Below are 23,771 nucleotides of genomic sequence, written 5' to 3' on the forward strand. Positions count from 1 at the left end.
GTCTTCTTCCGTCTTTAACAGAAGTCTCAAGGCCGGAGATAATCTTTCCGATAAACCCAGTTGGCTTTCCGAATTCGAAACGATGAGTGCTGTTTCTTTACCCCCTGGCTTTAGGTTCCATCCAACAGACGAGGAGCTTATTGTTTATTATCTGAAGAACAAGATCAACGGCCGCAAAATTGAATTGGAGATCATCCCTGAAGTCGATCTCTACAAGCGAGCCTTGGGAGTTACCAGGTATTCATTTTCCCCTTTTTTTTAACCAATTACTAATTAATGTAACGGAACGAATGATCAGATAAGATTAAAAATTAAAATCTTAATTATTGATGAAATTAATTAGGTTGTGACGGTTATAACTATCTACTCTTTTGATTTAAATGAAGTGTCGATCGATAAAAAATCGATCGTCGGTTGACGTCAAATTGTCTATTTCAATGAAGTGTCGATCGATAAAAAATCGATCGATCGTCGCATCTCCTCTCTCGGATATACTCGAAAAATTTTATATTGATTCTCAATGTATTTGTTAGTCATAGAATCATAATTGCTATCCGTAAATTAGTAGGCTAAATGAATATGTTCAAGTGGAGGTAGATATAACTCTGGTTGGTCAGTAAGTTTGTCGTAAGTCATGTCAATTAGTCGTGATTTCCGATATGTTACAAATTCATGGTTCATCTTTCACAGATGTTCTCTCATGTCTTTGGAAAATTTGTTGGTGTCGGAGAATGAAAATACTTTAGGACTCTTTGGTAACTGTGAGACGTGAGAATAATGTGCACAGTGATCAATAGATTGGATATATGATGAAAGATTAAATTTGCAGGAAGATCCTTGTTACCTAGCAAAGATATGGAATGGTACTTTTTCAGCCCTCGAGATCGTAAGTACCCCAATGGATCAAGGACTAATCGAGCAACAAAATCCGGGTACTGGAAAGCCACTGGGAAAGACAGGAAAGTGAACTCCCAAAACGTGCCGTGGGGATGAAGAAAACCCTGGTTTACTACCGAGGCCGAGCACCCCACGGCACTCGATCAAATTGGGTCATGCACGGTATCGTCTCGACGAAAGAATGTGAATCAGCATCGCTAGGCTTGCAGGTAACCTCATCGTTTCCACAACTCTTGACGCTTTGTTTTGGTCATACATGCAATCGCATGAGATCACTCTATTGGTTTCCTCCTGCAGGATGCTTATGCCCTTTGCCGTGTGTTCAAGAAAACTGCAATTGCCCCCAAGATTGCCTGGGAGCATTACCAACATGTTTCGACCTCGAATCGATTGCCTGCGAATATTCATCGAGCCTCGAATTGTATTCCAAGGGCAGGTGTGAAGAGATCTCCGAGTTCCCGATACCGGTTGATACATGTTCGCTAGTGTTCTCGGTCGACCATCTATCGACATCGCGATGCCAACGATTTTAAATGGATGCAATCCTTGTCCCAAGATGCATTTGGATTTCCTAACCACGAGACCTTACCCTATCATCCATCTAAGGTAAACATATAGTTTTGAAATCAATGAAATTAAACCATGTTCACAAACTTTTTAAATTTAATCACTGTCAATTTTAAAGTCATGTAATTTGACCCGATAATTTTATATAATTCTTATGCAGGTAGATGTGGCACTAGAATGTGCAAGGCTACAACACCGGATGGCATTGCCTCCATTGGAGGTGGAAGATTACCCTCATGGTGGACTGATCACCAACTATAAGCTGATGACTACGGGTCCAACGCATGAAAGCCAACACGAAACCGATATCTTGGAGGAGATTCTTTCGGTTGCACATGTTTCTCACGAACTAATAAATCCGACCTCCGGCCTCGGAGATGCTTGGGGAGCTAATTCTAGCAATGATGCCAAGGATTTCACTTTCATGACTTCCAATGGCATGTACATGAGCATCTACCATACATGCATAAACCTTTGGAAGAATCCATCACAAGGTCGATGGACATAAGTGAGGAGAGAATGGCTGAGAATTTGAGATGGGTGGGAATGTCGAGCAAAGATCTTGAGCAGGTAACTCTTCCTAAAAGAGTTTATAATTGGTTTAATTATAGTTTTGGTCCCTCTACTGTGCTCAACTTTTAGATTTAGTCCTTATACTAAAATCAAAAGTTAACCTTTCTAATTTGACGCACAATTCTTGTTTATTCATTTCATTTGATCGGAATCACAGTATGTTTTATGGAAGAAAACAAGGTTATCCCAATTGAAAATATTTGAGTTCTGCAAGGAATGAAGACAATGGCATTCAAGGTACGTATACCACAAATTCAGTCATATGTGCCTAGTCTTTTGTGTTCCTTTCTCATAGTTATAAGTTCTATTTCTTTTTACATGGAGGAAGTGGACATGATTATAAAAGTACTGAATTCGATGACACCGGGATCAACAATGCAGAAATCGAAGATTTCACACGAGGATTCATCGACGACGATGAGCCGAGCGATCACTTTCTGGATGAAGGCGCAATGGATGACCTCACGAGCTCACCGAGCTTCGAGGTCGTCGAAGACATAAAAGTTAACCAAGGGATGTTCATTTCCACTCGTCAAGTTGCCAACACATTGTTCCACCACACGGTGCCATCAAACAGTCAAAGTTCACAAAAATGAAATGACAGCAACCAGCTTGCTTTTCGCTGTGGTAACAACACACAAAATGCATTTGCCCAAGGGAAGTGCAAGGGAATCATGGCCATCACAAAGCGATGCAAGAAAGCTTTAAGTGCCTTCCTTTGCATGCTTGTGCTTCTCTTTTATATCGAGGTGGAAGAAGAAGAAGATGCCGTGAATGAGAATTTGGGGGATGGATTCAATACTTCAAAGGACAGTCAGAGACAAAAGTGTTTGTTGATCAAGGCCAAGGCTAGTAGTTGGAATGAATTTGGGTTGCTTTGGAAAAAAATGGGAATCTTTTTCTCTGTTTCCTTGGTTTTATGTACATTGTTGTGCTGATGGATCTGCTGACCCCAATTTGTGTAATTTAACTTATAGTCGTCAACTGGAAAAGGTTGAAAGCTTAAGAAAGGAAGCTGATGCCTTCTCCATAGTTGAACACAAGTTTATCTTGATTTTAATTGTAATGTTTTAATTTTATAGATGTGTTTGGTTCGAACAATCTTATATTATCCTCAATAATGATAGGTTTTAGATTCGCATTATTTCGTTTGGTTTCTCAACATTAATTACCGACTTTGGGAATATTGAGTAGGCTCTATAGTCTATACACCGACTCGCACATATATTCCAACATTAGTGGCTTGGACTGTAAGCAAATATAATAATTTTGAGTTTCAAAGGCGTGACAATGCCAGAACCTGCTCGTGCTGTGGAACCCCCTGGTATTCTGGAATTTCCTTATTCACTGGCGTAGACTTCTTTTCTGTAAGTTGGAAACTTTTGGCCATAGATCTCAGCTGAAATTTCTGTACTTTCCCCGTCGAAGTCTTGGGCAGCTGCGACAGAAACTTCACCTACTTCGGCACCATGAAATGCGGCAGGTTTCTCCGGCAGTAAGCTATGGTATCTGCTTCCCTCACATCCTCCGTTTCTCCACTCTCGTTCTCTCGCGCCGATATTAAAGCGCAAGGGCTCTCCCCCCACCGATGGTGCGGCATTGCCACCACTGCGGCCTCTAGAACCCTGGGGTGTTTGTACAGAGCCGATTCGAGCTCCACGCTGCTGATGTTTTCGCCGCTGGAGTTGGTGGTCCTTTATTTCGAGGTATCCGTCCGGGTGTATGACTCCTACATCGCCGGTGAAGAACCATCCGTTTCTGAAGGCTTTAGAGGTCGCATCTTGGTCTTTGAGATACCCTTTCCTTATGCTGCTTCCACGCAACAAGATTTCGCCTATGGTTTTTCCATCGTGCGGGACGCTTTCCATGTCTTTCACGTCCACATCTTCCAAAGTCAGTACGCTGATCCCTTGTCGTGCTTTCAGTTTCGCTTTACGTTCGCTGGACAAATGGTTCCACTTGGCTTGCCACTCGCAAACTAAAGCCGGGCCGGTGGCTTCCGTCATACCGTAAGCGTGCGTTATGTGGAATCCGAGGTGTTCCATTTTCTCGAGCAATGACGCCGGAGGGGGCGCACCACCGCTGAGGACTTGGACGGTACAAGAAATCTCACGGCGCTCGTCCGGTTTGGCCTCGAGGAGGATATTGAACACGATGGGCGCGCAGTACATGTGGGTCACTTTGTGAGTTGCTATACTTCGATACATATCGTATGCAGAGGTGTTGCGTATGCATACGTTAGTCCCACCTCGGGGCGCAACGCCCCATGAGAAGGTCCAACCGTTTCAATGGAACATGGGGAGCGACCATAGATAGACCGTCTCATTCCTCATTTCCCACCCTAAAATCAAGCTTAAAGTGCTCAGATACGCCCCGCTGTGGCTGTAGACCACCCTTTCGGTTCCGTTGTGGTTCCGGACGTGTAATTGAGTGCGATAGGATCCCACTCGTCATGGACTTCAACGGGGACGAATCCCGGATTCCCATTGTGGATCAACTCCTCGTACTCCAACTCCCCTAGCCGAACACTCGTGGGAGAGTCCAAGTCATCTATGACAATCACAAGCGGCATGTTCGAGGACTGGCCTTGTTCAACCATCAACATCCGAAAAGCCTCGCTAGCCAACTGCACGTATTTGAGATTTCGTGAAAGTAATGGTTAAAAGATAGAAGAAAGAAAAGGAAAAAGCAAGATGAAAAATGAAATAAAGCACAACAAGAAACATGCACAGAGCACATGAATATAGAAGTGTTGAGAGAAAAAATGTTGGAGAAGAAGATTAGAAAGGCAGGCGGCAGGGAAAAAAGTGGAAATGAAAATGGAAATGGGAAAAAAAGCTGAAACTCTAATATATTATATATAGTGTGGAAATTTTATAAATATATTAAATATATATATATATATATATTATTTAATATATACATTTTTAATGTATAATCTGAACTCAACCTGCAACTGATGACCCCTCTCTTAAAATCCGATCTAACTCGACCCGAACCCGATGACCTCTGTCTTAAAACTTGATCCAAATCTGTTTTTTTTTTAAATAAAAAATCAACCCTATAAAGTCAAGCATGTCAAAACCCGTCAGATCCGAATTTATGCTCATCCCTAGATTTAAGGGTTGAGTCATACCATTGTCCACGATAAAATTGACCCAATATTGTAGGCGAGTTAATTATTTAGCCCAAAACAACACAAAGCAAGTTATTTAGGGATCTATTACATTTATTACATTGACTTGGAATTTGTCATATCGAATTGATGAATTTTAACAAAATATATTTTTATTATAACTTATGATGTCGACATGACGAGTTTACTATGTATTGTAGCATTTGTCGTAAATTACGAAATAAATTCTGAACTAATCTATTGGACCAATTAATTTTTCTGCATGGCCTAATGGCCCAAAAAAAACCCATTTTCATTCCTTAAAACATCCCAAACCCCCTCAAATGCTATAATACTTGTAATTATGAATTGCTTAATACCAAAATAAGTATTTAACCTATACCGCTTTTTCTAAATAGGTATCTAAACTATATTTTAACTCATCTAAGTGCTTAACTTTACAAATGTTACCCATTTAGGTGCCCGGATCATCAACGGCGTTAATTTTTCCGTTAAGTGACGTGTTACACTCAAGTAAATTTATTTAAAATTAAAATTATATATATTTTAAAAAGAAAACATAAATTTTGAAAATAAACTCAAAACTTTGAAAACATTCATTTCAACCCCTAAACCTATGTCGACTGCCTCCTTTTGCCGTCTGTGAAGCTCCACCCGACCTCCTCTCCTACCGCCAACCAAAATCCCTATGAAATTGTGATCGTTCGATGGTCGATCGATGACGGATTGACATTTTATATTATTTGGAACCTAGGTTGGAAATTATGACACACGCTATTTTGACGACCAATCGGCGACAACTACGATGGTGTATGACTAGGAGGATTGTAGGAGGTTGTTGTGGCCAAAAAAGGCAGTGAGAGTTAAGGTTAGGATTTAGGGAATTTAGGGATTTGGGGTTATTTTATAATTTAAGAGAATTAGGTTTTTTTTATAAATATAATGCTTTTTTAAATTTTTTTAAAAAAAAATCAAAATAATCAATTTATGACACGTGTTACTTAAAGGCAGAAATTAACGTTGTTGATGGCCCAAGCATCTAAATGTGTAACATTTATAACATTAAACATTTGGAAGAGTCAAAAAATAATTTAAACACCTATTTGAGAAAAACGATATAATTTATATACTTACTTTAGTATTTAAGCCGTGTGCATTATGTAAATCCAATATTCTTAAAGATCCTTCGATTTTTCTTGTTCCTTAAATGCACCGTTTACTTGGGTGGCTTTTTTGTCTTCAGAATTTCTGCGTGTGTCTCTACTTGCATATGATTAAGTAAGAGCAGCAGTCGGTTTTGACCATCTTGGAGATGCCGTGCATGAACCGGATACGAAGCTGGTCGGCAGCTTCGAGCTGATCCCACGTAATCAGCAACAACACTACGGCTCCGGACAAGATCCAGTGCGGTCCCCTCTTGATAACACCACTTTTCGAATATTCCGGATTCTCCTTCAAACACCTTCCTCTGTTTTATCAATAATTTACATTCGTCGGATAATTTTTAATCATTTATATGGTTTAATTAGAACAAATAAAATAACATGTTTCTTATTTTGATTATATACTAGTTTTTATCTGAGTTTTTACTCATATTTCTAACTTGGAATTTAGTTTAATAGAGATTTTCCTTTATATTAAATAAAATTATTTTATAATCAATGATGAATTTAGAAATATTTTTTAAGATAAACATACATATTAATAATACAAATTTTTATATAAAATATACATAAATAAAATTTTAAGACAGATACAATAACTCAAATACATCATTAAACACATGCACACACTGAATTTGTTGTGGATCCACAGCTGTTTACAACTAATATATATTAAACGTTTTTCTTATACTGCTATTTATATACCAAAGGTGACATTAATGTTTAAAATTCAATATTTTTTTCTCTATGTTGGATTTTTTTTAAACGCAAGTCTAGAATTTTGAAAAATTTTAATTTGATAATTACGATGTAGTTTTTATACGATAATATGACATTCTACAACTATGTCATGTCGTCTCATAAAAAAATTAAGATATAAAATAGAAGTATATATTTGGAAATATTAATCTCAGAGTTCCATGTCATCACATTTTAACAAAATTTAACTTCATGGATCAAAGTAAAAAAAAAAGAAGGATTGTGGGAATAAAAGTAAGAGACTAATTTCATAAATTTATTAAATTGAGGGACTATACATAGATTTATCCCAAAGGGGGTATGGGTCGGAGAGATTGATCTGAGGCTGCCATTATGATGTGCTTATGTGTCAGCCCCACTTGTCTAAAAGTGCAATATCGCACCTTTATTTTATCTGTGATATTTTTATCTAAAAAATAATTTAATAAAATTTTGGACAAATCCGCCGAATATTATCAAACGTTCCAGTCTTCGTTCTAGGGATTTGAGATTAGGACTCTTTTAAATATCATTAATTAAAAAAATTAAACACACCGAATTATAATTATCTTAGATTATTTAAAAATAAATAAATAAAATTTAAAATTATAATTTATGTCCTATATTATTTATGTACATAACTTTAGAAGGTAAGAATTATTCGTAAAAAGTGATAGATGAATTTGATTAATTATTTTAATAAATGTAAAAGAAATGAGATATATAAGGGTAAAAAGAAATATAAGTATTGTTGTTTGTTAAATTTTCTAATATGATATTTAAATGGGATAATTTTAAAAATTGAAGGAGTAATAAGACATAGGAAGTACATCAACAGGTTGATTCAAGTGGTAAACAACTTAATATCGCTTAAATAGTACTAAAGTTTGAGTCTTTATGTATGTAAAAAAATCATTATTAAAAGACTTGTCTACTAAAATCAAATATATAACGTAAATTAATTTAAATTAATTAAGATAAAATCCTGAAATCGGGAGTGCGACATAAAAAAATAAGACATAGGAAGTGCTGATTAATTAAATTAAAAAAAAAGACTTTAAGGGGGAAATTGGATATTCGAACTTTAAAAGATGACTTTATTAGAAGGAAACAATAAATATCTTACGTCAAAAGTAGTAAAAATGTCGGCAGGGTGACATAAAATACAACGATAAAAACATCCTCCTGCTTTGGCCCATCCAGCAGCAACCGTCCGTGCATGTGAAAGGGCTTAATAGTCCCGACCGACCTGCCTGTCTGGTTTAGGGTAGTAAATGAGACGAGATAAATTATGAGTTATTCGAGATCAATTAATCAAGGCTTGATAAATAATCGAATCGAATGGACTTAACTCGAGCTCGAGCTCGACTCGAGTTCTTAATGAGCTGAAACGAGTTATTCGATATTCGACTCGAAAAGCTCGTGAGCAACTCGAAAATATAATATATTAAGATTTTATTTAAAAAACTAAATTAATAATAATATTAATATTTATGTATTGATTTTTTTAAATACAGTAAGATTTCATGTATTTAAGGTTCATGTCCGAGTTTGAGTTTGAGGCTTCAATCGAGTTAAGTTTAAGATTTTTTTTTCATTTCGAGCTGCTCACGAGCTTCAGTCCAGGATTTCGAGTTCGAGTCGAACTTGAAAATTTTAAGCTCGCGAGTTTTCGAGTCGAATTGAGCTCAATTTCATAGATTCTGCTTGGATTATGTAAATTTAAGTCTCGTTATTAATTAATCTAAATCAAATTTTATAAACGTTGATGAGAGATCTTGTATTTGAATCTCATCGTATTAAAATAATTAGTTGTTGATAAGATTTTAAAATAAAAATTTATGTTTTAGTTAAAATATATTATATGTTGGGACTGACATAGGTGGGATTCGGGTCGGGTTTCGGTTGAATCGATCCGAACATCCATATCATCCATCCCAACATACCGATCCAAAATTAAAGTTGACTTTATTCGACTAGAAATCGACCCAACTTTTTGATAAAAAATCTGAATTCGATCCGACCCGAGCCGACCTGATACATACATACATACATACATACGTACATACATTGTTTTTATTCAATAAAAATAGGGATCTAATTGAAATATATATATATAAAGGGTTATTTTCATAATTATCCCTAAATATATAAGTTAAATTTAAATTATTTTTTAGGTCGGATATTTTTCACCCTAAAATCGAACTCAACCCGATCCGAATATATCGTCTGAAAAAACTTGACCCAAAGTCGATTTAAAAAAAATCGACCCAATCAGATGAGATTCAGATCCCGTATCCATCCCTAATTGTACGTGTATTATTTTTTTAACTTTTATTTTAATTAAAATTCATTTTTATGTGTTTCATTTAATTAATATAATAAACTATATAAGGTTTTGCATCCTACAAATTATTAACATATTAAATATATATATAAACAAACCTTAAAATAAAATTACAACACGAAATACTAGTAAAAGTATAATATCAACATGTGATGTCGCTAAATGAGTATCACGAGGGCTGAATGTTATCTTATGTATTATCAATAAGTTGTCTGATATCTACAAAAAAAAGAAAAAGGAAAATAAACCTTCTAACTCATAATAATAATAAATTATTATAGTCAAATCAAATATTATGAAAAATATAAAATGTATTAATAATTATTCGATAAGTATACAATTGTATTATAAAGACTGAGATTACGAGTTTAAGTATTTAAATTAAAATCTTTACCTATGAGTTTTTTCTAAATTTATTTTGATTTGATTTAAATATATTTAATTATTCGTTCGTTGATTTGTGCATTTTAATAATTTATATTAGTTGTAATGACAGTAGGACGAGATTTAATTCTAAAGTGTAAAATATTCGAGTTGTCTCAAATTTCATTTAGTTTATAAGTTCGATTTAAAGTTTAAAATATTTTCCTTGACTCGAGGATTTATTATACAGTTTTTTATAAAATTAAATCAAATTATTAATAAATATTATGAAAACTATAATAAACATATATAAAATCAGAATATATGTCACTGAATATTATAAGTTCAATAAATTATAATTTAAAAATATAAAATAGTTACCAAAGTACAATAGAAAATTTTTAGTAAGTATATAAAATAGATAAATATTATATTGACTGGACTTAGTTTTTTAAATAATTTACCTTTATAGAATTAAATGGGATGAGAAATACTTTAACAGCTCAAGTTTCTTTACAAAACTACCCTCAATTAATCTCATCCCTTGACTTATTTATTTATTGTTAGTAACTTGCCGTGAGGTCCTCAAATTTGTATTTATTGCAAAACAACCCTTCAATGATCATCACGGGGACTACTTGTACTATATATATCGTTTTATGGTCTAGCTGTGGGGTATTTGTGCGAGGAAGAGATAAATTTGCTTTAGTCTTCGTGGAAGGAAGATAAAGGAGAAATCCGCCGTCTCCGTCGCCGTTTCCGTCGCCATTGGCTTCCCTATTCCACCAGCTTCGCCCTCTGTCTGTTACTGTATAATTAATATAACCATAATCTATGCCAGTCCCAACCTCTGGGTACCCTTCCACTTCCTTATGAACGCCTTGAACAAGCCGTGTTGCTCCTCTTCCTCCTCCAATCTCAGCCGCTTCATTGCCGGCATCTTAATCTCCCTTCTTTTCCATTCTTTCACGTTGATTTCTAATTTCCTCACTCCTATACACCCTTAAATTATTCTTTTCTAATCCATGGATCTGCTTCGTTATCAAGGTTATTAATCGGTTTCTGATCATCCACAGCTTATTTGATTTTGATTTACGAGTTCTACGCTCAATTCTTATATATATGTTTGTATATATATATATCAGGTATTGATAGGCAGAAGGAGCCCGCTGTTCCTTCTGTAATTGTGATCGGAGGTGGTATTTCTGGCCTTGCTGCTGCACGTGCTCTCAATGATGCGTCTTTCAAAGTAATAATTCTATATTATCGTTGTTGCTTTAATTGTTATCGTTGTTATTTTCTGTTTAATTGATGATATTTTCCATCAGGTAATCCTGCTGGAATCGCGACAAAGACTTGGTGGCCGCATCCATACCGATTACACTTTTGGTTGCCCTGTGGATATGGGAGCTTCATGGTAAGCCATCTCTTTCTTCAACATGCTTTAGATCTTGATGTTTCTCCATAATTCTAATTGAATGAAACCTGGGAAACGTTAGATTTCATCTTCTGTCTAGATGCGAGGTTTTTGGTTTAAATTGTTCGCAAATTGCTTGAGATGATCTGAAATTGGCCACTAATGTGAACCATGGAAGGATTAAATTGACTAAATAGTGTTATCGAGTATTCTTTACTAGCATCAAATCATATTTCTCGATGTCGGTTATATTTTATTTGCCAAGATCCAAGTGTTTGAAGAAGCTAATATGAAATAACGAATCTATGGATTATCTGTTAATTATCATTTTAATATTTCAGGCTACACGGGGTGTGCAATGAGAATCCCTTAGCTCCTTTAATATGCTCTCTGGGTCTTAAACTGTACCGTACTAGTGATGACAACTCTGTGTTATATGACCATGATTTGGAAAGGTAATCTCTCATGACGTTCTACTTGTATGTTTCCAAAATGCTTTCGATATCACGCGTGGTTCTTTCTGATAAACGACAATATCGGTTATACCAATACTGTGCCCTTCTTTATTGATTTTTTTTCTTCTCATGTTGCCCATGGCCTTCATCGATTGGTAGTTGGTGTTGGTTCCTAATTCATTACCATCTCTCTTTTCTTTTATTCCCTTTAAACAGTAGGCCATTGTAATCTCTTATTTAGTCTCAAATTTATACTTTTGTATCACATATTAGTACTTTCTGAATGTATTAATTAGTTACTAGTAACCAAAGATGATAGTTTTAACATGTAATAGTTCTTTCATGGATTACATCTCTATGTACAGCATGAAAACCAACATGTTAAAACAGTTGGTCATTCTAATTTCTTATTTAGTCTCAAATTTATGCTTTTGTATCACGTGTTAGTATTTTCTGAATGTGTTGGTTACTAGTAACCAAAGGTGATAGTTTTAACATGTAATCATGGGTTACATCTCTATGTACAGCATGAAAACCAACATGCAGCCATAGCTTCCATCGTTATAGCTAGAACTATCTTGATCTTTTTTGTAATGATCTAAATTTACTTTTATCAGTTATACACTTTTTGATATGGATGGCCGTAAAGTTCCTCAAGAGATGGTTGTTGCAGCTGGAGATGTATTCAAGAGAATACTCAAAAAGGTATTGTATTAAATACATGACCAGAGTTTATCTTGCTATTAGTGAGTATTCTAATGTCATGAGAGAATCCTTTCTTTTTATTCCTCTAGACCGAGAAAGTAAGGGATGAACACTCCAAAGACATGTCAGTCCATCAAGCAATATCAATTGTGTTAGATAGGCACCCTGAGTTAAGGTATTTGTATTTGGCATCCCTATCTCACCGCCTTATTTATAAACCAGGCTTTACTTTGTGTCATTAACAATTTGACATATCATATTTTTTATAGACAAGAAGGACTTGCCTATGAAGTGATGCAGTGGTACATATGTCGAATGGAAGCATGGTTTGCTGCAGATGCAGATACGATATCCTTGAAATGCTGGGATCAGGCAAGTATTTGTACTGTAACCGCCATACTCTACTATTTTGCTGTTCTTGATGAAAACTTGATATTATTGTTTATAGATGTAGTGTAACTATTACTTATAAACATGATAAGTTAACAATCTTCAACTTTGCTTGTAAGCTAGTTGTTAAGTTATTCCGAGTTGCAAAAACAACTAATTATTTGTGGAGAGTTGCCTTATAATTGCATATTATTATTTTTTTATAAGAAAGGGAGGCCTCGTTAAAAACCCCCTTCATAATCGTCAAAGTACTGAGGTATCTCAACGGACGTTGGAAGGAGGAAAAGAGTGCGTCAAAATTTTATTACCAACCAAGAAAAAACAATACAAAATGTTCAGTACAACACCACCTTACAGAAAAAAAAACCTCCTAGAAAAACCAAAAACACAAGCTCATCCAATTCCTATCTTTAGCTAATTCATCGCCTCACAATTAACAACTCTTTTGACATGCCTTACAATAACATTCTTATCTACTACCAAAGACCCAATTTCCTTCCCTAACAAAATAAATAAAGCATGACAAGAACCCAGAGTCTTGATCCAATCTAAGGCTTTGCTGCAATTACTCTCCAAAATAAGTCTTCCTCTTCAGCTCCAATCTGAATTCATGAAGAACTATAAACCGACTTTGATAGCCAACAATTTTGCCAAAATTGGAGGGCCCGAACCAACACTTTCAGAAAAGGTCCCCAACACCGTGCCATGTTCATCCCTTAGTAAACCACCTATTCCCCCTGTAGTCTAAAGCTTATCCACAATCCCATTAACATTCATCTTGAAGAAACACTTAGGAGGAGGGCACCAAGACAACGAGCTAGCGAGGGGTTTATTACAACACACCCAAGGATCAGCTAAAGCAGGATTACCCACAAGATGGTCGAAAGGAATTGGAACAGCAGGAAATTTCGCCGAGAACCAAGAAACCAGACTGTACCTTGATAAGAAAAACAACAGTGTGTTGTCTAACTTGTTTCCTTCAAAATAAACTCGTTTTTATACTTCCAGACCGACCATAAGATCACCCTTGGAATAAACAGCTAAATTTTCAAGGTAGGCACCAACAACATCAAATTGAAACTAGAGTAGCCGGACTTTCTAGAACAACAAAAGGAACATCCCACAATTTCAAAAAAATGGACCATAATCTCCAAACTACCGAGCAAGACACAAACAAATGAGAAACCGTTTTCGAAGTCGAACTGCATAGGGGTAGAGATTGTCCACGATCCCACACCCCAAGCCAAACAAGGAAGCCCGATCCACATTCTCTTTCTCATTTAATAATTTTAAACAAGATCTTACGGAATAAGCACTTTCTCCATTTCCTGTCCAAACAGAGGAAACTTCCATAGAAACATTAACATAAAAATAGCAGAGAATAGAATTTAATTTGAGCCAAAGCTCCAACTTCCAGTCCGCAAGGTTTCTCCTCACCTGGATGTCCCAAAACCATCCTGATTAACTTTGTTTTCTAAAATCAGAAATTCTTCCCCATTTGTTAACCGAAAGAACATACACCCTTGAAAATCGGTCTTTTAAAGGCACACTCCCTACCCAAACATCATGCCAAAAAAGTATAACATTTTACCCACTTTTAAACGAAAATGATTTCTAAGACAATCCCCAAAAGCATCCTTAGCCAATCAACTTTTAACCACCCCTTTCCAAATCCAAGAAGCTTTAGAAAAATCCGATCTCTCGACTGAAATAGCCCTCGGAATAAAAGAAGGTCCAATTATCGAATTGATGCACACCCTTAATCTTCTCGACAGCACCTTGGACAAAATCTTGTAAAGCCCTCTGGCCAAACTGATATGCCTAGTCTTCCACACTAGCCGAATTTACCTTCTTGGGGATGAGAGTTATAAAAGAATGGTTAACCCCCTTTCCCAATGTTTTCCCCTGAAAAAGTCTTAAAAAAAACTAACAATACCATCTTTTAATTGAGGCTAGAACTTCTTAAAGAAACTCATATTCAAGCCATCTAGACCAGGAGCTTTATTGCATATGCTTATTATTTTAGAAAATTTTGATTTTGTTTTCAAGCCATCTGTACCAGGAGCATCACCCATATATTCCTAAAATAGTTGCATATTATTAACAATATTAAACTTAGTTGGTGATGCTCTTTTGCATATGCTTGTTATTTTAGGAAATTTTGATATTGTCTTCTTTTTTCTCTTGATGTTTGTGTCTTCATTGAAAATCTACAGTACGGAACTTTTAAGAGGAGGTTATTCTATATTACCTTAAAATACCTTGTCGTGGCTGATTTTTGCTTTGCAGGAACAAGTTCTTTTGGGTGGCCATGGACTTATGGTGCAGGGTTATGATCCTATAATAAAAGAGCTTGCTAAAGATATTGACGTACGCTTGAATCACAGGTAATGCTTGGTACATCAAAATGGTCACTTTCGTTAAATGTTTTAATGCGTCTAAAAGAATATTGCGCTCCTCATACCAAAGAGATTTAGTCTAGAGACAAAGCATATCTCTGCTTGAGACTCTTTTACTAGTATGGTATTAGATTCGGCGTTTTGTCAATTTAATTACCAACAGAGTTTATTATGTAGTTTGGTACCGAAGATATGGTCATCTGTCTGACTTGGTACCTGAATATAAAAATGTGCAATACAGTACTTGAACTTTACTTCTACATTGCATCCACCATTGGTGGTTTGGTATGGCATATCCTCAACACACTCGATTACTTGGTAACGATGTGGCATTGATGGGGTGAAGATATAACAATGATATGCTTAATCTTTTGCTGGAGCTGTATAATATGCAATCTGATAGACAAGCAAAATTTGAGGACTTTATTGCACATTTTTAAACTTTAGGTGCAAAACCACATTTAGCTATATAGTCCAGGTATCAAATATGCAGTTACTTTTGTTACATACTTGAGCAGCTGTGATCTCCACATGCATGGCTCAGCATGTTAAATTTGTTGTTGGGAATTGTAAATATCTTCATGCAGCATATAGAATGGCCCTTTGTTTCTTTAACCATGAAAAATTAAGGAATGGAACTTGTTTATGGTGCTTGTCAGGCAACAAAGATTCTGATTCTTTTGTGGATATTCATGAGTAGGGTCACTAAAATATCACAAGAATACAATAAGGTGGTGGTCGATATTGAGGACGGGATGAGCCTCATTGCTGACGCAGCTATAGTAACCGTTCCCCTTGGGGTTCTTAAAGCCAATTTGATTCGGTTTGAACCGAAATTGCCAGAGTGGAAGGTTGCTGCCATTTCCGAAATTGGTGTTGGTAACGAAAACAAGACCGCCTTACTATTTGACCGAGTCTTTTGGCCGAATGTTGAGCTTCTAGGAATTGTTGCACCCACTTCTTATTCTTGTGGTTATTTTCTCAATCTTCACAAAGCAACAGGCCATCCTGTTCTCGTCTATATGGCCGCTGGAAGATTTGCTGATGATCTTGAGAAGTTTTCTGATGAGTACGCCGCTAACTTTGTGATGTTGCAGTTGAAGAAAATGTTTCCCGACGCACCTGATCCGGTAAATTTTATCATTTTCAGCTACTAATATATACAATAACCAGACATTTCCTATGCTAGAGTAGACTTGTTTTAAGGACTTGCTAATGCTAATCTTACCCGGATCGTCTTGTCGTTCTAGTTTCCTCTATTATTCATAATGGTTTGCGTGTCTCCTAAGAAAGGCATGAGCTGATATCCGAATTTGGTAAAATGTGAAAACAGGTGCAGTATCTCGTGTCCCATTGGGGAACAGATCGAGACTCCCTCGGCTGTTATTCATACGATCCGGTCGGGATGGCAGGAGATTTGTATCAGAAGCTTAAAGCACCTTTTGGTAATCTCTTCTTTGGAGGGGAAGCAGTTAGCGAGGAACACTCGGGGTCGGTGCACGGAGCCTACTCTTCCGGAGTCGTGGCTGCTGGAAACTGTGAGAGCCATCTCTTGCAGAGATTAGGTAACTTCAAAAGAAGGCTCCAGCTGATCTTTAGGGATACTGATGCATTATTAGAACCTACATTTCCCCTCCAGATTTCAAGGATTTGAACGTTCGTCTTCTTTTACCCTTTTCACAAGACTCTGTGAATCCATTATCCATGTCAACTTTACTTTTATTTCCTATGGTGAAAGTATCTTTTTATGTAGCAAACGTTATTTACAAATGCCCTGCACCAATGCAGTAATCCTCATTTCTCATTCGTGCAATTGTTATTTAAATTGACTTGACCTTTTAAATTAGGCGTATTCAGTTTGAATGATATAAAAGTATCAATAATAAATATTATTTGATAATCATAGCATTTTTAAATTGTAATTACGATAATTGTATCATAATAACATAAAAAATTATAGTTAAAATTTGACTTGGTACAAAAAAAAATAATTTAATTTAGTGTTAAAAAATGATTTGACTCGACTCGTAACTTAATAAATTCAACTCAAAAAAATAAATAAATTTTGAGTTATATTATAGGATTCATATAATTCAAATAACTTGAAAGTTTCAGTAATTAGTGTATTGATTTTCAAGTTTGAATCGAATCTCTCAACTCTACATGATATATGTGTGTGTGGTCATAGAAAGTCATTTAAATTAGAATCAATTATTCTCCCTAAGCCTAAAAGTCTCGAGTTCAAGAGTCGTCTGGAGGGTGCATGGTTTATATGTGATCACCTTAGACAAATAAAAAAATAGAATCAATTAATATCATAACATTATAAAATATTTACAATTAAAACAAAAACTCGAACAACTCGATCAACTCAAGATTTTTGAACTCGACTAGATCAATTGTACAAAAGAGTACAAGCAAAAATTAGGAAAATCATCGTGGAGGTAGATTCATGCATAATGAAATATTAATGCAAATTATAGTGTTCTAAATTTATTTCCCGGAGTTCTTATAGAATTTATCACACAATCACATTCGCCCCCAGTACAAATCCTAATATATATATATATATACAACACTTTTGAAATAAAATATTGATTCTTAATATAATATACAAACCCTAATACAAGTAGGAATCATATATAAAGAAGTTTTTATACTATAATTAATCATAAATATTCAACGCTAAATCAAATTTATTTTCCTAATAAACATCAGATTATGCAAAACAAAGCTTATAAAAAGCATATTACTATGTTATTGTCACGTACCATTCTCTCTCGTTGCTCTGAATATATTTCTTTCAACATGGTAATAAGACCTGATATCATCGTGTTTGTATTATGGGGGCTGCTGCTTCTACTGATGGTAATATCGACGATAATACTTTGTTGCTGCAACGACGTGAATCGGGACCTCGAAGCCGGACTAGCGAGCTACTCGGTACGAGGTGTCTGAGCCGTGCAGGCCTCGAGACAGAGCATACGTACCATCGATTTTGCGACGATCAATGGCTGATTCAGGATATGCATTGTCCGTTTTGTCGTGTTTCGATCGACGATTTGGAGTTAACACCGTTGAGTGGCGCTGATCGGAATCAAATCTGTTCGCCCCGAATTTCGACTTGAAATTCCTTCTTGTGTATACTCTGATATATATCCTTTTTTTATTTATCATTAATGTTTACTCTTCTTAAATTACAACATTATATATGTAACATTAAGTGGGATTATATTATGATGCTGAAACTAATGAATTTTTTTTTTATTTTATTTATGACGTTTAATAATTATATATAAATATATCTCATATTAGAAATTAAGTTAAATTAGATCTATAGTAAAAAAATTGTTTTACAGCTGCTGGAAACAAAATCTCAAGGAAAAATAATACTCTTCTTAACATTGAAATTTAATAAGTTCAAAAAAAAATTCAATGTACATTATATATTAGGGTAAACTACGCATTTAATATCTAGACTATCAGTTTTGGTTTCAAAACCAAACCTAACATTTAGTTTTCATTTCATTTTAGTATCCGTTGTTAAAAACTTAATGTGTTTAGTGTATAAACTATTAGTTTTGTCCATTTTAATTCCTAAACTTTCATTTTTTTTCAAAAAACTTAACGTTAAATTTTAAGCGGTCAGTAAAATGAAACAAAAACTAAAATTTTTAACGACCAGCTACTAAAATGAATCAAAAACTAAACTTTAGGTATGATTTTGAAAAAATTGAAAGTTTAAATACTATAATAGAACAAAACTGTAGTTTACATACTAAATGCATAATTTACCCTAAATTTTATTAGGAGACAATAATTTTTTTGCCACTTGATTTAAAAAAGTTGCAAATTTTCATTTTTCCGGTGCATCTTGCATTAGTTTACCGTTTTACATGTCAAAGGTTCACTAACAAAATAAAATAATTTTCAATATATTTATGTTCTAAATAAAAAAAGTATTCAAACATCAATCAAACTCATAATTAATATAGATGAGATTGAGATTGTTTAATATTTAAAATTATATTTAAAAAATTATTATTAAATTGATGAATTAATTTGATATTTTGTTTAAATTTATTTAAAACATATATTTTTCTCAATTGGCTCCAATTAGAATTAGCCACGTAACTAAACACGGTGGGTCTGAATTCCAGCAAATCCCAGATCGGTCCAAAAGTTCAACCCGACGGTCGGTGGGGTCAACTGTCAAGTCTGGCCAGCACTGTGTGTACAAAAATTAACAATATATATATATATATATAAATTGAAGGAACTACTAGAGAAGTCAGGCTCCGATTTCCATCCTACGCGAAGCTCCCTTAGGTTTATCTCAATCTTGGCATCTTTCGGCGGCTACACCGTCTCAGATCTCCGGCCCAACTATAACGCTGACTCTCTTACTGGGCTGATCCAACTATAAGTGATTGTTCCACTTCATCGGCAGCTAATTCCAGGTGATTTATTTTATAAAATCTTGTTTGATTGTCGCTTCTTCTGTGGTTCTAGTTGTAGCCTTCGATTAACATGCGCGCGGATTAGTGACACTAATTAATTTTACGGATTTGCGAAGTTTTTTTGGGGGAAATTATGATAAAAGAAAATGATATTTTGAGTTACAGATTTGTTTGGTGAGTGGTTGATCTGCTTGATTTTAATGGTTGGACTTATATTGACTATAGTGTTTAAGCTGGAGTGTTCACTTTTGTACTGAGAAGTGCTTATGGAATGGAATTTGTGATCATATCTGGGATTTGGAGCTACTTTGAAACTGAAATACTGTGCTGGGACACTTTTAGGTGGAAAGTCTGGTGAAATTGGAGATTTGAGCTTTTTTGTTTGCTTGTTTTACTAGCACTTGCAGCGGTTAATTAGCCTTACCAAACTATTGCACAATACGTTTTCATGCATGTGCAATTACAAGTTGGTTCTGAGTATAAATTTCCCGTGATTTCATTGAATGTTGGCCTATGCCAGGCTGCATTTGGATGACCATTCACCATGCCATACTTATCATTGTTTGCTTCCCTTTTTTTTTGTGTGTGTGGGGGTGGGGGGGGTTCTTTCAACATGCCATATTTAATATCTTGAATGGGAATCTTCAAAAGTTAAGGGAGATTCCTTTGGAGCAAGCTATTTATTTAAAGACAAAAAATAGATGAAGAAACTATGTTCTGCGGTTTAGAAGGCTAAAGATATCCCTCACATGAACATTTGATAAGAGAAAACTCAAATATTTTTTTTATATCTAGACCTCAAACTCACACACAACGGAAAACCAAATGCATTTTGCTTCTGGTATTTTGTTCTAGAAATTAATTTTATCCATCCATCTCCTTTTGTTCTTCCTATTTGTGCTTTGACCTGGCAATTTTGAATACTGTATGAAATGTTACACAACCATATAATGTCTAATGGACATGAAAATTGTGTAATGAACACAATATGCTTTAAGCACAATTAATTTGACACAGTTACTTCGTTTATCCTATTCATGTTTATGATTTTAACACATTCTATAATTTTTGTTTTCTTTGTGTTTACACAATTCAAACAGAGAAAAGAATGAGATAAAACACACATACACGGGATTTCTGGATCATTTGTAACTTTGATTCACTAATTTGCATCTTCTATTCCTGCAATGCATGTAAAACACGGTGGTGGTTAAGATATTTTTTCCTTTTTATTTAACGAAGAAAAAGTGAATTATCTTTTAACATTTGTACTTACTTCCTTTTCTAGATTTGCATTTTACAAATTAGAGATAATTGTCAAGGACCGAGTCATGAGTTGCTTTGACTGTTGTGAAGAAGATGATATCCACAAAGCCACAGACAATGGAGGCCAATATGTGGCTAAAAATTCAGCAGGTAATCCTTTGGCGGAATTTCACATCAGCTTCTTTGGGAACTTCACTTGCATATTTCTGCACCTTCACCACGTGAAATAATTGAATCAATCATAGTAAGTAGGATGGCATGAGATTCTTTGGTGCTTATGCCCATTGTCAGTTGTAGTTTAATTATTATTTAGCTTTAATTTTATGTCTGATTTTTACTAGAATGATATACACACGCACAAAATACATCTGCTATTTTTTAGAACCTAATTTAGTTTACCACTTGATAAGTATTTGACTATCTTTTGCATGTCATGGATGGCCATGCTGTTTGTTCTTTTTACTGAATCTATTTTTCTAATCTGGGTTGAATTTTTCCAAAGGAAATGATGGAGGTTACCATACATCTGAAACTGCATCGAAGAGTGCTCAAACGGTAAAGGTTCAGCCTATTGAAGTCCCTGCTATCCCTGCAGATGAATTAAGGGAAATCACTGATAGCTATGGCACCAATGCTTTGATTGGAGAAGGTTCATATGGTCGAGTTTATTATGGAGTTCTGAAAAGTGGGCAGGCTGCAGCAATCAAAAAGTTAGATGCTAGCAAGCAACCTGATGATGAGTTTTTAGCCCAGGTACAGTTGACAACTAAAATTCTTCGCATTTACCACATCAGATGTAATTTTTGAGTTTCATATTTATATCCATTGATGAATGGAGTTTCAGGTTTCCATGGTTTCAAGGTTGAAGCATGAAAACTTTGTTCAATTGCTTTGTTACTGTGTTGATGGGAGCTCTCGTATACTTGCCTATGAGTTTGCATCTAATGGTTCCCTGCATGATATTCTTCACGGTATATGTGGTGATGCTTTTTTTTTTTTTTTTTGCTCTAGCTATTCAAAGTTGAAAACCATATATAGGAATGCAATGATGTTTGAAGGAAGGATCTTCTTGTGATGCTACTATAAACTTTAATTATAAAGTTCCTTCTATTGGAAATGAAATATTCAGTTTGTAACTTATCTGTTGTGCTGTTAATATTGCAAGATTATTATTTCTTTGATGCCAGGGAGAAAAGGTGTCAAGGGAGCTCAGCCAGGCCCTGTTCTGACATGGGCACAAAGAGTAAAAATTGCTGTAGGAGCTGCGAAAGGGCTTGAGTACTTGCATGAGAAGGCTAATCCTCACATCGTTCATCGCGACATAAAGTCCAGCAATGTGCTAATATTTGATGATGATGTGGCGAAGATTGCAGACTTTGATTTATCTAATCAGGCTCCTGATATGGCAGCCCGTCTTCATTCCACTCGTGTACTTGGAACCTTTGGTTATCATGCTCCTGAGTAAGTTATTTGGACAAACTTAGTTGCTGAATCAATAGTGAATTTTTGTTACTTGTAACCTAGAATGCGGTAGTTTTTTTTAATTTAATAACTGAGATTCTTTAGGGAACAAGCATATGATATCCATAAGTTATTCTCCTATAGATCTTGATTTAAGATTGAATACCTTGAAAATTGACTGTTCGTTGGCAGATATGCAATGACTGGGCAATTAAATGCCAAGAGTGATGTATACAGTTTTGGTGTCGTGCTGCTGGAGCTTTTGACCGGTAGAAAGCCTGTTGATCATACTTTACCTCGTGGGCAGCAAAGTCTTGTGACATGGGTACTTTTCTGCAACTTGTTTTCGTATATCCAGCCTCAATTTCGTTGTTAAACTTTTCAGACATGGCTGATTAATGAAAGGTTTGAATTGCATTTAGGCTACGCCAAGACTTAGCGAAGACAAGGTTAGGCAGTGTGTTGATCAAAGACTAGGAGGAGATTATCCTCCCAAGGCTGTTGCCAAGGTATTGATATACTTGCTCGCTTCCGATCACGTCTGTTTCTATTTGCAAATTCTCTGTGTTAGCACCCACTATTTACCGTGGCTTTAAACCTTAAACTGGTCCTGGCTTGACTTTTCCGGGACTGGTGCCAATGTCGACGTCAGTCACTATCACATTTCCGTGCCTAAAATATCTTAATTGTTCTGATTGCAGATGGCTGCAGTTGCTGCATTGTGTGTGCAATACGAAGCTGATTTCAGACCAAATATGAGCATCGTTGTCAAAGCTCTTCAGCCTCTGTTAAATGCCCGACCTGGACCTGCTGGTGAAACACCAAGCACATAACTTCATGCGCCGCGGTCTTTCCATCTCAATTCCGCCTGCGCGCACGAAAGCATTCACACGTTTTAAGCATCCAAAAGTTGTAACAAGGGGACAATTTTAGAAGGTGATGATAAATTGTTTATTCAAAGTTCCATATGCATCAATTACATACTCGATTCGATTTGTTCATAACGTGTGAGGTGTTCTTTTCTGGTTCTTGCATATATGTTTGATCGTCTTGTATTTTCTTTGCTCTAGAATTTAATCATAACCTCTCTTCCTTGAATGAAATTGTTAGCTTTTCCTTTTCTTTAAAATGGATTAGAAAAAATCACCATGAAAGAAAGATGGTGGTGATGATGATGAACGAGTGGAGGGATGTTATCAGTAGTTGAGAGAATTTGCAGATGCTTCTAAAACAAATGAGGTGAAATTAATTCAAATTTCAATTCCTTATAATATTTTTATATATTGTCTTAATTTAAATAAACTGATTTCATCATCATTACTCAATATGGTAAAGTAATTTTTTAATAAGAGTGGAAATGGGTTGCTCAAAATCAAATTTAAGACATGGCGTCTATTAAAATTATAAAACAACTAGGTTTAATTGACAATATCT

General features: G+C 35.3%; 2 protein-coding genes and 2 pseudogenes across 2 annotated transcripts; 3 read left to right on the forward strand and 1 right to left on the reverse strand.

The window, feature by feature from the left end:
* The first annotated feature begins 51 nt into the window (after window positions 1-51).
* Window positions 52-2,745, forward strand: LOC120209020 (annotated as a pseudogene).
* A 620-nt stretch (window positions 2,746-3,365) lies between these two features.
* Window positions 3,366-4,681, reverse strand: LOC120209021 (annotated as a pseudogene).
* A 5,786-nt stretch (window positions 4,682-10,467) lies between these two features.
* On the forward strand, window positions 10,468-16,912 carry LOC120209029 (probable polyamine oxidase 4). Its single transcript, XM_039208118.1, has 10 exons — window positions 10,468-10,831; window positions 10,930-11,033; window positions 11,113-11,201; window positions 11,543-11,656; window positions 12,274-12,361; window positions 12,451-12,536; window positions 12,631-12,733; window positions 15,041-15,138; window positions 15,851-16,280; window positions 16,484-16,912. Exons 1-10 carry the CDS (start codon window positions 10,810-10,812, stop codon window positions 16,802-16,804), a joined length of 1,455 nt encoding a protein of 484 aa, XP_039064049.1. The 5' UTR covers window positions 10,468-10,809; the 3' UTR covers window positions 16,805-16,912.
* A 2,526-nt stretch (window positions 16,913-19,438) lies between these two features.
* LOC120209030 (pto-interacting protein 1-like) lies at window positions 19,439-23,440 on the forward strand. The gene is made up of 8 exons (XM_039208119.1): window positions 19,439-19,610; window positions 20,899-21,026; window positions 21,379-21,629; window positions 21,721-21,847; window positions 22,064-22,337; window positions 22,530-22,662; window positions 22,760-22,846; window positions 23,039-23,440. The coding sequence occupies exons 2-8, from the start codon at window positions 20,942-20,944 to the stop codon at window positions 23,168-23,170; spliced, it is 1,089 nt and encodes a 362-aa protein (XP_039064050.1). The 5' UTR covers window positions 19,439-19,610; window positions 20,899-20,941; the 3' UTR covers window positions 23,171-23,440.
* The last annotated feature ends 331 nt before the right edge of the window (window positions 23,441-23,771 follow it).

The sequence above is a fragment of the Hibiscus syriacus genome, unplaced genomic scaffold (genome assembly GCF_006381635.1).
Source record: "Hibiscus syriacus cultivar Baekdansim isolate YM2019G1 unplaced genomic scaffold, ASM638163v2 tig00018060_pilon, whole genome shotgun sequence".
Lineage (NCBI taxonomy): Eukaryota > Viridiplantae > Streptophyta > Magnoliopsida > Malvales > Malvaceae > Hibiscus > Hibiscus syriacus.

What these genes read in the sequence shown, in the direction of transcription:
- LOC120209030 (XM_039208119.1), top strand. Translation starts at nt 20,942, where the DNA reads ATGAGTTGCTTTGACTGTTGTGAAGAAGATGATATCCACAAAGCCACA. An exon ending in ATGATGAGTTTTTAGCCCAG is followed by an intron (nt 21,630 to 21,720) that starts GTACAGTTGACA and finishes ATGGAGTTTCAG; the next exon opens with GTTTCCATGGTTTCAAGGTT. An exon ending in CCTGCATGATATTCTTCACG is followed by an intron (nt 21,848 to 22,063) that starts GTATATGTGGTG and finishes CTTTGATGCCAG; the next exon opens with GGAGAAAAGGTGTCAAGGGA.
- LOC120209029 (XM_039208118.1), top strand. Translation starts at nt 10,810, where the DNA reads ATGGATCTGCTTCGTTATCAAG. An exon ending in TATGACCATGATTTGGAAAG is followed by an intron (nt 11,657 to 12,273) that starts GTAATCTCTCAT and finishes TACTTTTATCAG; the next exon opens with TTATACACTTTTTGATATGG. An exon ending in CCTTGAAATGCTGGGATCAG is followed by an intron (nt 12,734 to 15,040) that starts GCAAGTATTTGT and finishes TTTGCTTTGCAG; the next exon opens with GAACAAGTTCTTTTGGGTGG.